Source organism: Rutidosis leptorrhynchoides, chromosome 10 (assembly GCF_046630445.1).
Source record: "Rutidosis leptorrhynchoides isolate AG116_Rl617_1_P2 chromosome 10, CSIRO_AGI_Rlap_v1, whole genome shotgun sequence".
NCBI lineage: Eukaryota > Viridiplantae > Streptophyta > Magnoliopsida > Asterales > Asteraceae > Rutidosis > Rutidosis leptorrhynchoides.
Genome location: NC_092342.1, coordinates 234958658 through 234973999, shown reverse-complemented (window position 1 = coordinate 234973999; position 15342 = coordinate 234958658). Strand labels below are relative to the sequence as shown.

Genomic DNA, 15342 nt, shown 5'->3' with positions numbered 1-15342 from the left:
CAAATCCTACACATGGTAACTAATCAATGCCAATTTAGTGGTACGCCAAAGGAAGATCCAAACGAACACTTCGAACCTTTAATAGGATCTGTACTCTATTTAAAATCAGAGAAGTTGAGGATGAACAGATCTATCTCATGTTATTTCCCTGGACTTTAAAGGGAGAAGCCAAAGATTGGTTAGAATCGTTACCTGAAGGAGTGATTGATACATGGGATGTTTTAGTTGAGAAATTTCTTAAAAGATTCTTTCCTGCATCTAAAGCCGTGAGACTTCAAGGAGAAATTGTTACGTTCGCGCAAAAGCCAAATGAAACTCTATATGAGGCATGGACAAGATTCGAAAAGTTGTTAAGAGGATGTCCTCAACACGGTTTAGACACTTATCAAATAGTACAAATATTTTACCAAGGATGCGATGTTACTACACGAAAAGACATCGACACAGCAGCTGGTGGTTTCATTATGGAAAACCGCAACTGAAGCTCACAAAATTATTGATAACACAGCATCCCACTAACATGAGTGGCACCAAGAAAAAGATATTTTTCGTTCATCTAAAGCGGCTAGAACCGATTCTAGCCATGACTTTGATTCCATTTTCGCAAAGTTAGATGCTTTCGAGAGATGAATGGAAAAGATGACTAAAGATATTCACGCAATACGAATTAGTTGTGAGCAGTGTGGAGGACCACATTTGACAAAAGATTGTCTCAGTATTGAACAAACAATGGAACAAAGAGAGAATGTTTCATACATAAACCAAAGGCCTGGAAATAATTATCAAGGTAATTATCAACCGCCAAGACCAAACTACAATCAAAATCAGAATTATAACCGAAATGTTCCATAAAACAATCAACAAGGTCCTAGCAATCAACATGTATCTAACAATACTTACAATCAGCAAATACCTATTTTTCCAAATAAACCACCACGAACCGATGATAAAAAGCCAATTTTAGAAGATATGATGTCAAAGCTAGTTGAATCTCAAACTCAATTTTTCACATCTCATAAACAAACGAATGAACAAAATGCTCAAGCATTTAGAAATCAACAAGCTTCAATCCAAAATCTGGAACAAGAAGTAAGTAACCTAGCAAGGTTGATAGGTGAAAGAAAACTGAGGAGTCTACCTAGCGATACAAATGCTAACCCCCGAAATGAAACAGCTAAAGCCATTACCACAAGAAGTGGTATAACACTTAAACCACCTGAAATGCCTATAATTTCTGATGACTCTATTCCTACTACACAGGCACCACAACCTGATCAAGAGAAGGAAACAAAACCGGTAGTTGAAAAGGTTAATAAAGATAACACCGTTAAGGCAAAGCCTTATGTTAAACCATACCAACCACTGCTTCCTTACCCGAGTAAAATGAGAAAAGAAAGACTTGAAGCCGAGCAATCTAAATTCTTGGATATGTTTAAACAAATAAATGTCAACCTTCCTTTCATTGATGTGATTTCAGGAATGCCAAGATATGCTAAATTCCTGAAAGATCTAATCACAAATTAAAAGAAAATAGAAGAACTCTCGGCTGTTACAATGAATGCTAATTGTTCTGCAGTGCTGTTGAATAAGCTACCAGAAAAATTATCAGATCCAGGAAGTTTCACAATTCCATGTTTTCTGGTAGTCTTAGTTCAATAGAAGCATTGGCAGATTTAGGTGCTAGTATAAATTTAATGCCATACTCATTATACGCTAAACTAGACCTTGGAGAATTGAAACCAACACGAATAAGCATACAACTAGCCAAACGATCAGTAAAATATCCTAGAGGGATAATGGAGAACATGCTAGTTAAAGTTGGTACTTTAGTATTTCCAGTACACTTTGTTATTCTGGACATGGAAGAAGATTCTCGAGTTCCTCTTATATTAGGAAGACCATTCTTAAACACGACTAAAGCAATAATAGACGTGTTCGGTAAGAAACTGACCCTAAGTATAGAGGACGAGAGTGTTACCTTTTCTGTTGATAGAGCCATGCAACAACCACAATCTGCAGATGATACATGTTATTATGTTCAAACTATAGATTCACATGCAGAATTGTTACAAGAATTTCCAGAATTATAAGGAACTGGAGAATGTTCCTTAGGAGAAGGAACTGAACCAATTGATGAAGCTGAAATGTTAGCTACACTCATGGCTAATGAATACAAACCAACAACAGAAGAACTTCAAATGCTGAAAGAGGAAGATAGATATCGATACAAATCATCGATAGAAGAACCACCGATATTAGAGTTAAAGCCACTTCCAACCCCTTTGGAATACGCTTATTTACATGGTGAATCTGAATTACCTGTAATAATATCGTCTTCTCTTACGGAAAATGAAAAATCTCAACTCATTTCTGTGCTAAAAGCTCATAAACCAGCTATTGCATGGAAGATTCATGACATTAAAGGCATAAGTCCTTCATATTGCACACATAAAATCCTTATGGAAGAAGGTCATAAAACATATGTGCAACGACAACGAAGACTAAATCCTAATATGTAAGATGTTGTTAAGAAAAAAATTATTAAACTGCTAGATGCAGGTTTAATTTATCCAATCTCTGACAGTCCATGGGTAAGCCTAGTTCAATGCGTACCTAAGAAGGGTGGCATTACTGTCATCACAAATGAAAAAGATGAGCTTATTCCTACTAGGACTGTAACAGGATGACGTGTTTGTATTGATTATAGAAAATTAAATGACACCACCAGAAAAGATCACTTTCCCTTACCTTTCATTGATCAAATGTTGGAAAGGTTTGCTGGGAATAGTTACTATTGTTTTCTTGACGGTTTCTCCGGATATTTTTAAATTCTAATAACACCCGAGGATCAAGAGAAAACCACATTCACGTGCCCTTATGGTACTTTTGCTTACAAACGCATGCCATTTGGACTTTGCAACGCCCCTGCAACCTTTCAAAGGTGCATGATGGCGATTTTTCACGACATGATAGAAGAATGCATGGAAGTTTTCATGGATGACTTTTCAGTCTTCGGTGATACTTTTGAAACATGTCTAGTTAATCTTGAACAAATTCTTATTAGATGCGAACAATCAAATCTAGTTCTTAATTGGGAGAAATGCCATTTCATGGTTAAAGAAGACATCGTTCTTGGTCATAAAATTTCAAAGGAAGGAATTGAAATGGATAGAGCTAAAGTAGATGTAATTGCTAAACTTCCACATCCCACCAATGTTAGAGGAGTTAGGAGTTTTCTAGGGCATGCCGGTTTTTACCGACGTTTCATAAAAGATTTTTCTAAAATTGCCACTCCTATGAATAAACTCCTAGAAAAAGATGCTCCATTCATCTTTTCGGATGAATGCATCAAATCTTTTAATATTCTTAAAGAAAAACTCACTAATGCGCCGATCATGATAACTCCAAATTAGAATCTACCATTTGAACTCATGTGCGATGCAAGTGATTTTGCAATGGGAGCCGTTTTTGGTCAAAGGATTGAAAAACGATTTCAACCTATTTATTACGCTAGTAAGACGTTACAAGGAGCACAAACGAATTATACAACTACTGAAAAAGAACTCCTTGCTATTGTCTTTGCTTTTGACAAATTTTGTTCATATCTCGTTCTAGCTAAAACGGTGGTCTATACCGACCATTCTGCTCTTAGATACCTATTTTCGAAACAAGATGCCAAACCACGATTAATCCGTTGGATCTTACTCTTACAAGAGTTCGATATTGAAATCCGAGACAAAAAGGGAGCAGAAAATCTCGCAGCTGATCATCTTTCTCGTCTTGAAAATCCTAAATTAGAAGTTCTAAATGAATCGGCCATACAAGATAACTTTTCTGATGAATATCTCTTGAAAATCGATTATAATGAAATTCCATGGTTTGCAGACTTTGCAAACTACTTAGTATGTGGATTCCTTGAAAAGGGGTTGTCGTACCAAAAACAAAAGAAATTCTTTAGTGATATAAAATACTATTTCTGGGAAGATCCACATTTGTTTAAAAGTTGTCCCGATGGAATAATACGCCGATGCGTATTCGGGGATGAAGCTAGCCAAATCTTAAACCATTGTCACACAGGACCAACAGGAGGGCATTATGGGCCTCAACTCACAGCAAGAAAATTTTACGACGCTGGATTCTATTGGCCTACAATTTTCAAAGACGCACACCTTCTTTGTAAACCCTGTGATGCATGTCAAAGGGCCGGAAAAATAAGTCAACGTGATGAAATGCCACAAAATGTCATTCAAGTATGTGAAGTATTCGACGTTTGGGGTATTGACTTTATGGGTCCATTTGCAAAATCTCATAATAATCTCTACATTCTCGTTGCCATTGATTATGTATCTAAATGGGCGGAAGCACAAGCTCTCCCAACTAACGATGCACGAGTTTTATTCAACTTCTTAAAATGTCTTTTTGCTAGGTTCGGAACACCGAAAGCTTTAATAAGTGATGGGGTACTCATTTTTGTAATAATCAACTTGAGAAAGTTCTCAAAAGATATGGAGTAACTCATAAAATCTCAACCACTTATCATCCACAAACAAGTGGACAAGTTGAAAATACCAACCGAGCTTTAAAACATATTCTAGAGAAAACTGTAGGATCAAATTCGAAGGAATGGTCCATGAAATTGGAGGATGCACTTTGGGCTTTTAGAACAGCCTACAAAACTCCAATTGGCACCACACCTTTTAAACTTGTTTATGGAAAAGCATGTCACCTTCCAGTAGAAATTGAGCACAAAGCATTTTGGGCTTTGAAGACATGTAATCTTGATTTGCATGAAGCTGGTCGTCTACGGTTAAGTCAACTAAACGAATTAAAAGAATTAAGACATGATGCATATGAAAATTCATTAATCTATAAGGAAAGAACGAAGAAATGACATGATAAAAGAATCAGAATTTCAAAAGAATTTAAGGAAGGAGACAGAGTCCTTCTTTTCAATTCACAATTCAAGTTATTTCCTGGAAAATTGAAATCAAGATGGTCTGGACCATTCATAGTCAAAAGAGTTTTCCCGTATGGAACAATAGAGTTGATAGATTTAAACGGGATTGAATTTAAAGTTAATGGTCACAGAGTTAAACATTACATACATGATCTGATGGAAGTTGATAATGAAGTTAATCACAAGTTCGACACCACAGCTAACTAAGTGTGGGGAGATTCAAATGTTTTAAAGGATAATTTAATGCTGTCTAGAGTTAGATTTTCTGTTTTTATGTAGTTCTCGAAAATGGAATCCGAATCGTTTTTCCGTAGCAGACCCTAAAGAACTAGTCTTCTCCCTCCATTCTAAATTTTTGTTTTATAGGTTTTACGAGATGAAGAATTCCTTTGATCTGAACCATGGTCTACTACTACATGCTATGATTACTAAACGTAATAATAACACCTTCCCAAGTGAACTTGTATCATTCATAAGAGGCAAAATGGACGAAGTAAGGAAAGAACTCAGGAAGAATCATAATAAGATACATTTTGGTAAAGGAAAATCAAAATCCGCAACAAAAAGAAGAGCACGACACCTTGAAAGATGTCATAAATGCGGAAAATGGTCACATGAAGGGAAATGTTCGAACAACCAAATGCATTCCAATACCGAGTTCGTTACTTTATGCAGAGAAGGACCGTTCATATGTTTAGAAGAAAAGTTATTGAAAAATCGAGGTTATGCTTATGTAGCAATGGAAAATCAAATCGAACGACTCTCCTATGAGTAGACTAAAGCAAGTCTCTGAGAATTCTATCTCATAGGTAAGTATGTACAGTTTTTATTTTATTTATATTTATTGCTTTTAATCTTTTGTTAATAAACGTTGAATCGTTCGCTATAAAGTATTAAATTGATATTCAATAAAATTAGGTATAATAAGCTGAAATTATTGATATCTGACAAAAATTTAATTCATCACTGCGAAATTTACCATTTATTCATAAGGTATATATATCTTTAATCAATCAATTCAAAATATTTCAGAAATTCGTCAGGAGTAAAACTAGGTAATATAGCCGAAATTACTTTACCCAAAAGAGGGATATATTTTTTTGTTAATATTTGATTGATTAAAGTGGGATAAAAGACCAAAAAGATTTTTATTTTTTTTATTTTTATCTTATTTTTAAAATTAATATATAATATTCTTATTTTAAGTTTGTAAAACTAATATATTTAAATATTAATCATATTTATATGAAATTTCATTAATGTGCATTTTAAATTTAAGTTTGGTGTGAATTTAAAAACAAAAATGTACTTTATTTTATTAAGTTAAAAATTGATTTCTAAAATTCGTCGTGAGTTGAAGACTAGGTCGTTGAACCGAAATTGCTTTACCCGAGGGCGGGACGAGAAATTTTATTATCATTATTTTTAATTTTATTGATCTAAAGTATGCCAAAAACATTAAAAAAAACCCAAAAATCTTTGTTTTTAACAATCACTTTAAAATGACAAATTTTAAAATTTTATCGAGGGACGAACTAGGTAAACGTACCGAAACGACCTCAATCTAAAAAGAAACAAAATTTTAAAATAAATTAATTAAATATTTTAATAAGTGAAGGTTTTTATTAATAAAAATACATTATTACACCCCATGCGATCGTATGGGGTTTGTGCTGGGAATCCATGTGATCGCATGGTGGCCCAGAACTGGTCAAGTTACAAGTTTCAGCGAGCTGGTTCTCTGTCTCATTCTCAACACACACATACACGAACAACCATCAAAAACCTCTCTAAAAATCTTCAATTTTCAACCAAAATTCACCAAATTTGTTACTACAATCTGCCATAATCATGCGTTTGTTCAGATTAGGGAGCAAAAAGGTAAAAATTTCACCCCTAAAACTCTTTAATTTTGAATTTATAGTGATTATGAACAATTTTTACCTAATTTAATTTTGATGATTTCTAGCCTAATTAGAGTTAAATTGTTAGTATATTATGCTTGTATAACCTAGATTGATGCTATTTGTCATGATTTGAAGCCTTAAACTTCAAATTTTTTAGAAATCTAGGGTTTGTGTTCTTGAGCAATTTGGGGCTTTTTGATATAAACGAGTTATGGCCAATTTTTGTTATGAATTATTGCTAAATTAAGTAGTGTAACATGTTTAGTTTGCTAAATGATCCAAAATTTGATCCTAAACATGATTTTTGAGCATCAAAGTGGACTTTTTAAGTCTAAAATTCATGAACTTGATTAATTTGATATGAATGCCATTTGAAACTTGTTTAATTGCTAATAATAATTATTTTAACATGTTATTTAAGTTAAATGCTTATGAACATTATGTACATTTTCATATATGCTTATTTGAAAAATTGTAGAATTGATAAAAATATGAAAATGTGTATAAGTTTAATATGAATTAAGCATGTTATTGAAATTGTGTTAAGTTGTTATTCTGCTAACACTAATGCATATTTGGATGCACAAATTTTGTGTTTAATGTGTTTTGCAGAGAAATACAGATACTGAAGGTGCATCATCGTCTAGACAAGCTGATCAAGAGCCACATCAAGAACCACAGCCAGAGATGCAACCGGAACTACAACAACAAGAACAACACCAACATTATGATCAACATTTACCATATCATGAGCCGGAACAACTGTTTTACACTCATTATCGTCAATTTCAGCCTCACCCGAGGATTACACACCTACTTATCAATGAACAACAGTTACATCCCAACCTAAGATTCGATCGTTGTTGGACAGAGTACCCGAAATTTCAAAAGAACATGCACATCCTGTACCACAAAAATATTGAAATGCCTCGGGTAATCGATTGGGAGCCTTTAGAAGCGGTTGACCTAGCCGACTCGGTTAGAGGTTTACTAGTTCAGAGGTATGGTAACTCTACATTTCATGATTGGATCCGCTTATTTACCACGCGTAGAACTATATATAGAGAATGGTGTATTGAATTGCTTAGCACTATAGAGTTAAATAATCAGGTTGCTATGTTAGGAGATAAAAGTTTTATTAGATTTTTGTTAGGCGGTAGAATGTACAGGAAATCCATGTTGGACATGGCTAGAGCTTTATTAATCTACACCCCCGCTGAGATTAGTACACCTGATTGTAATAGTTTAATTGCCGAATGTGAGAGAGTATATAGGAATTTTGACAATGACGCCATATGGAGGCGTATGTCAAGATTTAGGGAGTTCACGCTGGGTGGAAGACACTTCTATTTAGATATTGACAGGGCATAACTCCGGGTAATACATAGATTTTTAGCGAACTCGATTACACAACAGGGTAGAAACAAGGAGAAAATGACCCAGAACAATTTATTCTATCTTAAGTGTATTCGAGACCCGGGGACCTTTGTTAATATTCCTTATTGCATTGGCCATTATCTTTCTAAAGTTGTTGAGGGAATGCAAGCAGGAAGTATTATAAGGGGAGGTATTTTTGTTACTCTCATTGGAGATTACTTAGGTGTAGGTAAAGAGCAATGGGGTCCGATGGTAGAGATTGAGGAACAAGCCGAGAGAATATGATTGCAGGTTTATCAAGGTGCAAATGTACTAACTCGGAGACACAATATGCCAATACAATATCGTGGCACCCATCCACAGGTAGAGAGGGGTTCAGATGAGGAGATGAAGGAAGCAGATGACATTAGGGATGTCATTAGGGATAGTTATACTGATGTTTATCAGCATATTGATGAGGTGTAAATGAATAACCAGGCTAGGCATCGTCAGTATGAGAAGTGGAGAGCCGCGGATGTGTACGAACAATCCAGGCAACGCCAGCATGATAGATGGGCCGTTCATCAGCACCAGATCATGAGCCAGCTATCATATCAGGTACCACATAACTACATTCTGACTCGATCTGCATACTATCCACCACATCAGCCTGATATACGACCACCCTTTAACCTGTACGACCCCAACCAAGCCTATCAGGACACCTATCACCAGCCATGGAACTCGAGCGATGACATGAACTGGAATATATATCCAGATTGATACAGTTCCATTGGCGATTTCTTATCTTTTTATCATTTTTATCTATTTATGTTTAAACATATAATATTTTGATATTTTTATGTAATTTTTAACTTTTTTATTATTGTGTTATTAATATTTCATATTTATAATTTGAAAGTGGGATATTAAGTCCCATTTCAAATTACCATGCATGTTTATATTTGTATTGTACGTATATTGTGAATTGTACGCAACAGGGTAAAACAGCGAACTTTCAAAGACTGGCATTAAGTTCAGCAAAGCAACTAATTTTGACGAGAAGATGCAAAATATATGTGAAATAACAACTGCAGGAATGAACAAATGAAGTGCACCATTTATCATTCAAACAAACAACAATATGTTTGAAAACTTTGGTAAAATTTAATCATTTTTCTACGCTAATAACCCTCAATAATTTAAATTGTTACTGATTTCTTGCAAATGAGGGCATTGCAAGATCTTAAGTGTGGGAAGGGATTAAATTCTTTCGGTTTTAAACATTTGACTTATACACTTGGTTTAATAGCCACCGTTAAAACACTAGTAAAGCAGTAGTTGTATTAGAATCTAGTGCTCTCTGATAATAAAGAACAGCCCTAGTTTTATATACTGACTACCCACTTCTAGTAAATTTTTTTAAAAAAATTTCAGCTAAATGAACTCAAAATCATGTTTATACATATTTATGAACGATAAAACTAGGTGTTAACACCAAAATTATTGGTATCTCGAAAAGGACATAAATTGAGAAACAACCTAAAACGCTTGAATTCATTTAAAATGGAATAAAAGAGAATAAAAAGGCAAAGAAAGAAAAATAAAAGCCAAGTGTGGGAAAAATTTACCAAGTTATTTAAAACATATATCACATATTTTTATACAAATAATTGAAGATACTTTTGTTTTGGACGATATTAATCTGTTTTACCCAGTTTATTGTAATATAAATGGAATTTAAAAGGAAGTAAAGTCTTCCGAAAAAGAAATGTTCTTCTTGATTTAGGTCAAGAAGTTGTCATCCAGACCAGTTGTAGAGTCTACGAAAAATCTTGAAAAGTTTTCTCGAAAATTAGCTGGAAATCCACGGACCTCAGCATCAAATAGGGTCGCTAAGTGGTCAGACTTATCCTATCCATGAGAGGATCTGTCTCGTACAATGGGGGACACCGTGCAAATTAGCTTATAAGACTAATGAATCAGATCCCTAGAAAGGATAATTTCCTTAAAAGATTAAAAATCAGCTTTTAAGCTTGATATTACTCAATCCTTGAGATTGACTTTAAAAGATTGAGAATTACAAACTCATGGAATTCGATGATATCTAAACTCGAGCTTGAATGAGAAAATATTTTGATCAAAATTACAAACCGATTTGTTTTCTGAAAACCTATTTTCAATGCGTTCATTACCATTGAACGTAAAATCCTAGGAATTCATTAGGTCACCTGAACCAAATCGGGTGTCAACTGTAAGAACGGTGGTTGCATAGCATGGTCGAAGACAGGACCTTGTGCCAGACCGAAAAAAATTACAGGGTGATCTTTGCTATTGCTCCTACAAAGGATAGTAATTGCATCCGACACGATGTAGACCATAATCAAAAGCATGTCATTAGACAGTGCCTTAACATTTGCTTGTTCAACGCTTTCCTTTACAACCGGACGGTAGTTTACCAAAAGGTAATATATGGAGCAAGTATACTGGACGTGTTGCTTTCCTAATTCAAGGTTAGCAAGTGGATGATACAAAACCATAAGTTTTGAACTAAAATTTTCAAATCTGAAACCTACAAAACCCACAAAAATATTTTGCAAACACTGGTGAAGGGTTATTCCGAAAAACTTATCTAGGGTAAAAGCTAGATTGAATTTTCAAAAGATCAAATATTTTCATAAAGATCCAATTTCCTTAAAGGATCTAAATTTTCATAGTCATGTTGGACTGTAAACCACCTTGTTACTATCATTGTTTATACCGCCGTATAAAAATAACTTATGTACAAAGTGTGAAGAATAAAGAAGTGATTCTAGTAAAGTTTTATTCAAGTTCTATATTGCTTGAGGACAAGCAACGCTCAAGTGTGGGAATATTTGATAATGCTAAAAACGGACATATATTTCATAGCATTATCCTTCAAGAAAGACAAGCTTTTAGTTGCAATTGTTCTATTTACAAGTGATATTCGTTTAAATAATAAAAGGTGAAGACAAAAGACAGATTCGACGATTTGAAGACGCAAATGACCAAAAAGCTCAAATGTACAAGATACAATGCAAGTGGTTCAATTTATTGATAAGAAACGTCTAAAAATTACAAGAGTACAAGCCGTGAAACGCAAAGTACAAGATATTAAATCGTACGAAAGGACGTTCGAAAATCCGGAACCGGGACCTGAGCCAACTATCAACGCGCGACGCAACGGGCCTAAAATTACAAGTCAACTATGTACAAGAATATAATATAATATATATATAATTATATAAAATTATATATATTATATTATATATTATAATAAAACATAGCAGCGTATTTCGAACGTTTTATTTACACCTTATTCAATCTTACTCTCTGCTCTCTCTCAAATATATATATTTAAATTTTATAATTATAATTTTAATATTAAGTTAATAATAATAAGGTTATAGTAGCGAATGTTTTAAGTTTGTAAGTCAAAACTCTGTCAGTGTAACACTACGCGATAAATACTCATTGTAAGTTATGTTCAACCTTTTTAAATTAATGTCTCGTAGCTAAGTTATTATTATGTTTATTTAAGCTGAAGTAATCGTGATGTTGGACTAAATATTAAAGACTGGGTTATTGGGCTTTGGACCATAATTGGGGTTTGGACAAAAGACCGACACTTGTAGAAATTGGACTATGGGCTATTAATGGACTTTATATTTAATTAGCTAAATGATATCTTGTTAATTTAATATAAAGGTTATAATTTAACGTATTTATATATAGCCACATACACTTGACTGGGTACGGTGGGCGGGATATTTATAAATACTAATAATTGTTCATTTGACCGGACACGGGGATGGATTAGTAGTCAATGGACTCATTAAAACAAGGGTGTATTACATTCAAGAGTAATTAGTGTAATTGTTAACAAAGTATTAAAACCTTGGATTACACGCAGTCGATAACCTGGTGTATTCATTAAACAAAGTATTAAGACCTTGTTACAGTTTAAATCCCCAATTAGTTGGAATATTTGACTTCGGGTATAAGGGTAATTTGACGAAGACTTTTGCACTTTATAATTATGACCGATGGACTATTATGGACAAAACCAAATGGACATATCGAATAATCCAGGACAAAGGACAATTAACCCATGATAATAAATTAAAATCAACACGTCAAACATCATGATTACGGAAGTTTAAATAAGCATAATTCCTTTATTTTGTATCTCATCACATTTTTATTTACTGTCATTTTATTTATCGTACTTTAAATTACTGCACTTTTAATTATCGCACTTTGATTTATCGTCATTTACTTTACGCTTTAAATTAAGTTATATTTAATATTTTGCATTAGGACTTAAAATCAACAAACCGGTCACTAAACAGTAAAACTTCCCTTTATAATAATAATACTACTTTTATATATATATATATATATATATATATATATATATATATATATATATATATATATATATATATATATATATATTCTACTCTATATTAGACTAAAAATGTGATGTCATAAACAAGTCTTTTCATAGCTTAAAAAAAAAAAACAAAATAAAAAAAAGGAGAGAGCCTCTAGGTGACATCATAATATATTTTATTTTTGAATTTTTTTAAACACTATTAAAAACAAATACCTCCTAAAAATAATTACCAAAAAAAAAAAAAAAACCATTCAGCAGGCTTCTCTTGGAAGACAGATAAATTAAAATATACGGAGCAGATACAATCTCTTGGAAGCTGAACACGCGTGCCCTTTACCTTTTTCTATCTTTCAATTTCAAAATCAAGTACTTATAGCCATGAATAAACCATCCTTCTTAAACTTCTGCATCTTCATCTTCAACAAATCGATAAATCAGGTATTTTTTGAAATCTTATTACTGATCTTTCCAGATTCGTTCTTCCTACCACCGGCAGAGGTAGATTTGATCGACGGCAGAATCGAAGACGATGAGTAAAAAGAGTTTTATGAGTATAAAGAGTTTGGATGGAAGGTTTCTACAGGGCACTCTTTTGAGGTAATTCGATTCATATTGAATGAAAATGATGTATTTGTACCATGGGTTTTTTGTTCACTTTTTAAAATTGATTTCACGCTTTGTTAATGGTGTGGTATGTTTGAGTTTGAATTTCTTATAGAGGGTATTTAAGAATCTGATGTATGTTACTTCATCTATGTATCTCTAATTTTCTTAACTGTAGTTTATGTATTTGCAAACTCATATTGTGTGGCTGATTTTAAGATCATATTGTGTTGATTATTTATAAAATTTATGAGTTTGACATTTGCTCACAACATGTTCGATGAAATGCCACATCGAACGAAAATGATTTCTAAGAAAATGGAAGGTGTTGGTGTCATTATTTATTTTTCTCGGTATTAAGACATTATTTTTTTTGTCATGATATTACCCATATTTTAGGTTGCAATAATCAGCAGGCTTTATATTACCCATATTTTAGGTCTGATATGTTTGTGCAGGGTAGTCACAAGTGCAGGGTTTGTATGTAATACAGAGTTGATATATGTTTTTGTTGTTTGTGATTTGGTTTACTGTTGGAAAACATGTAACAGAAAGTTTACATTTACCACTCGAGTGCAGAAGTTGTTAGGTGAAAATTCGAGCAGAAAAGTAAAACAAAGGGTGGGGTTAAAAAGTGACATGACTTCAAATATTAAACCAGCATCTGATGGTCAGTCAAACCGAGTAACATTTAGCCTAACACCAGAAATGATTCACCAGGTATCATTACTATTTAAATTTATTTCTTAAAATTGTAAATTAACATTTTTGAATATTATTTTTTATTCTTCTCACTCTTAATGACTCTAAAACTTTTCAGATATTTGCTGAGAAGCCGGCAGTGCGACAGGCATATCTAAGTTTTGTACCTAGGAAGGTAAGAATTAAATTTAATACCAAAATTTTACATATTTTTTTGATAATGACATGGTTTTTGTGGCTTAATTTGAATTTTAGATGAAGGAAAAGGAGTTTTGGACCAAATACTGGAAAGCACAATTTATCCACAGTAACAAAATATCGTTGCTGCTGCTGCAGAGGCTGCTGAAGATGAGAATTTAGCTATTTTTTTAAAGCAAGATGCCATTTTGGCTAATGAAGCGCGCCATAAGGTGTTTAAATTTAAATTAGTGTTATTTTTAAATAACAATTAAAAACGAAATTGAAAAATTGTAAGTTCTTTATGATATTTTCTGTTTACAGATTAGAAAGGTAGATCCCACTTTGGACATGGAGGCTAATGAAGGGGATGACTATGGTGCAAGTGGTACCACAGCACCAACTTTATTATTGAAGTTGGATACGTATTACATGAGAAAAATCCCACATGATTGTGTAGGTAGCATCAATTTGCGGTTTTTTTATTTATTTTTAATCTTTATAGTGACTGTGTAGGTAGTATCAATTTTTCCATGTTTGTTTTGCAGACCATGTTGTTTATTCCATTAAAGGTAAATAAGGAGAGTAGCCAATAACTCAATGAAGACATGAAGAAGAGGACGGTTTAAACAAGAATTAGTTGGCCAATTGATCTTTTAACCAGGTACTTAATACTTTGTGAGTTTATTTTAATACATACTGTTATAATAATAATAATAATATAGATATGGATAGTCAATTTTGGTGTATACATATAGTCAATTTTGGTACACAAAGTATGTATTTTTATATTGAGATTTTAGGCTATAAATACTCATGAATGCAAGCATTAAACTTGCACCATTTCTCACACTTACAAAGTGTTTCTTTCTTTCTCTCCATTATCATCTTTGTTCTTACACTTCATTATTAGTATTCTAAATCAAGAATCAAATCACTAAAGGTAGTTATAAGCCTACTGAATTATAACATCAAGAATCAAACCACTAAAGGTAGTTATAAGCCTACTGAATTATAACATCAAGAATCAAACCACTAAAGGTAGTTATAAGCCTACTGAATTATAACACGTTATCAGCACGATAATCTTAATACTAAATATGGTTGGCTCTGCCACCAAAATGATATATGGTCGGTTATACCACCAAAATGATATATGGTCGGTTATACCACCAGAATGATATAGGTCGGTTATACCACCTGAAAAAATATATGGTCGA

At 33.2% G+C, this 15342-nt stretch overlaps 1 protein-coding gene and 1 non-coding gene across 3 annotated transcripts; one reads left to right on the top strand and one right to left on the bottom strand.

The window, feature by feature from the left end:
* Positions 1 to 269: 269 nt before the first annotated feature.
* LOC139873708 (small nucleolar RNA R71) lies at positions 270 to 376 on the bottom strand. Its single transcript, XR_011767434.1, has one exon. It is a non-coding gene; the product is annotated as a small nucleolar RNA R71 (small nucleolar RNA).
* Positions 377 to 12890: 12514 nt separating this feature from the next.
* On the top strand, positions 12891 to 14816 carry LOC139873393 (general transcription and DNA repair factor IIH subunit TFB1-1-like). Of its 2 annotated transcripts, none has more exons than XM_071861326.1 (6): positions 12891 to 13237; positions 13823 to 13963; positions 14064 to 14120; positions 14201 to 14355; positions 14447 to 14578; positions 14671 to 14816. In XM_071861326.1, exons 2-4 carry the CDS (start codon positions 13883 to 13885, stop codon positions 14303 to 14305), a joined length of 243 nt encoding a protein of 80 aa, XP_071717427.1. In that variant the 5' UTR covers positions 12891 to 13237; positions 13823 to 13882; the 3' UTR covers positions 14306 to 14355; positions 14447 to 14578; positions 14671 to 14816. The 2 variants fall into 2 exon arrangements, with proteins under 2 accessions (XP_071717427.1, XP_071717428.1); XM_071861327.1 differs by having other exon boundaries at positions 14447 to 14582.
* Positions 14817 to 15342: the final 526 nt, after the last annotated feature.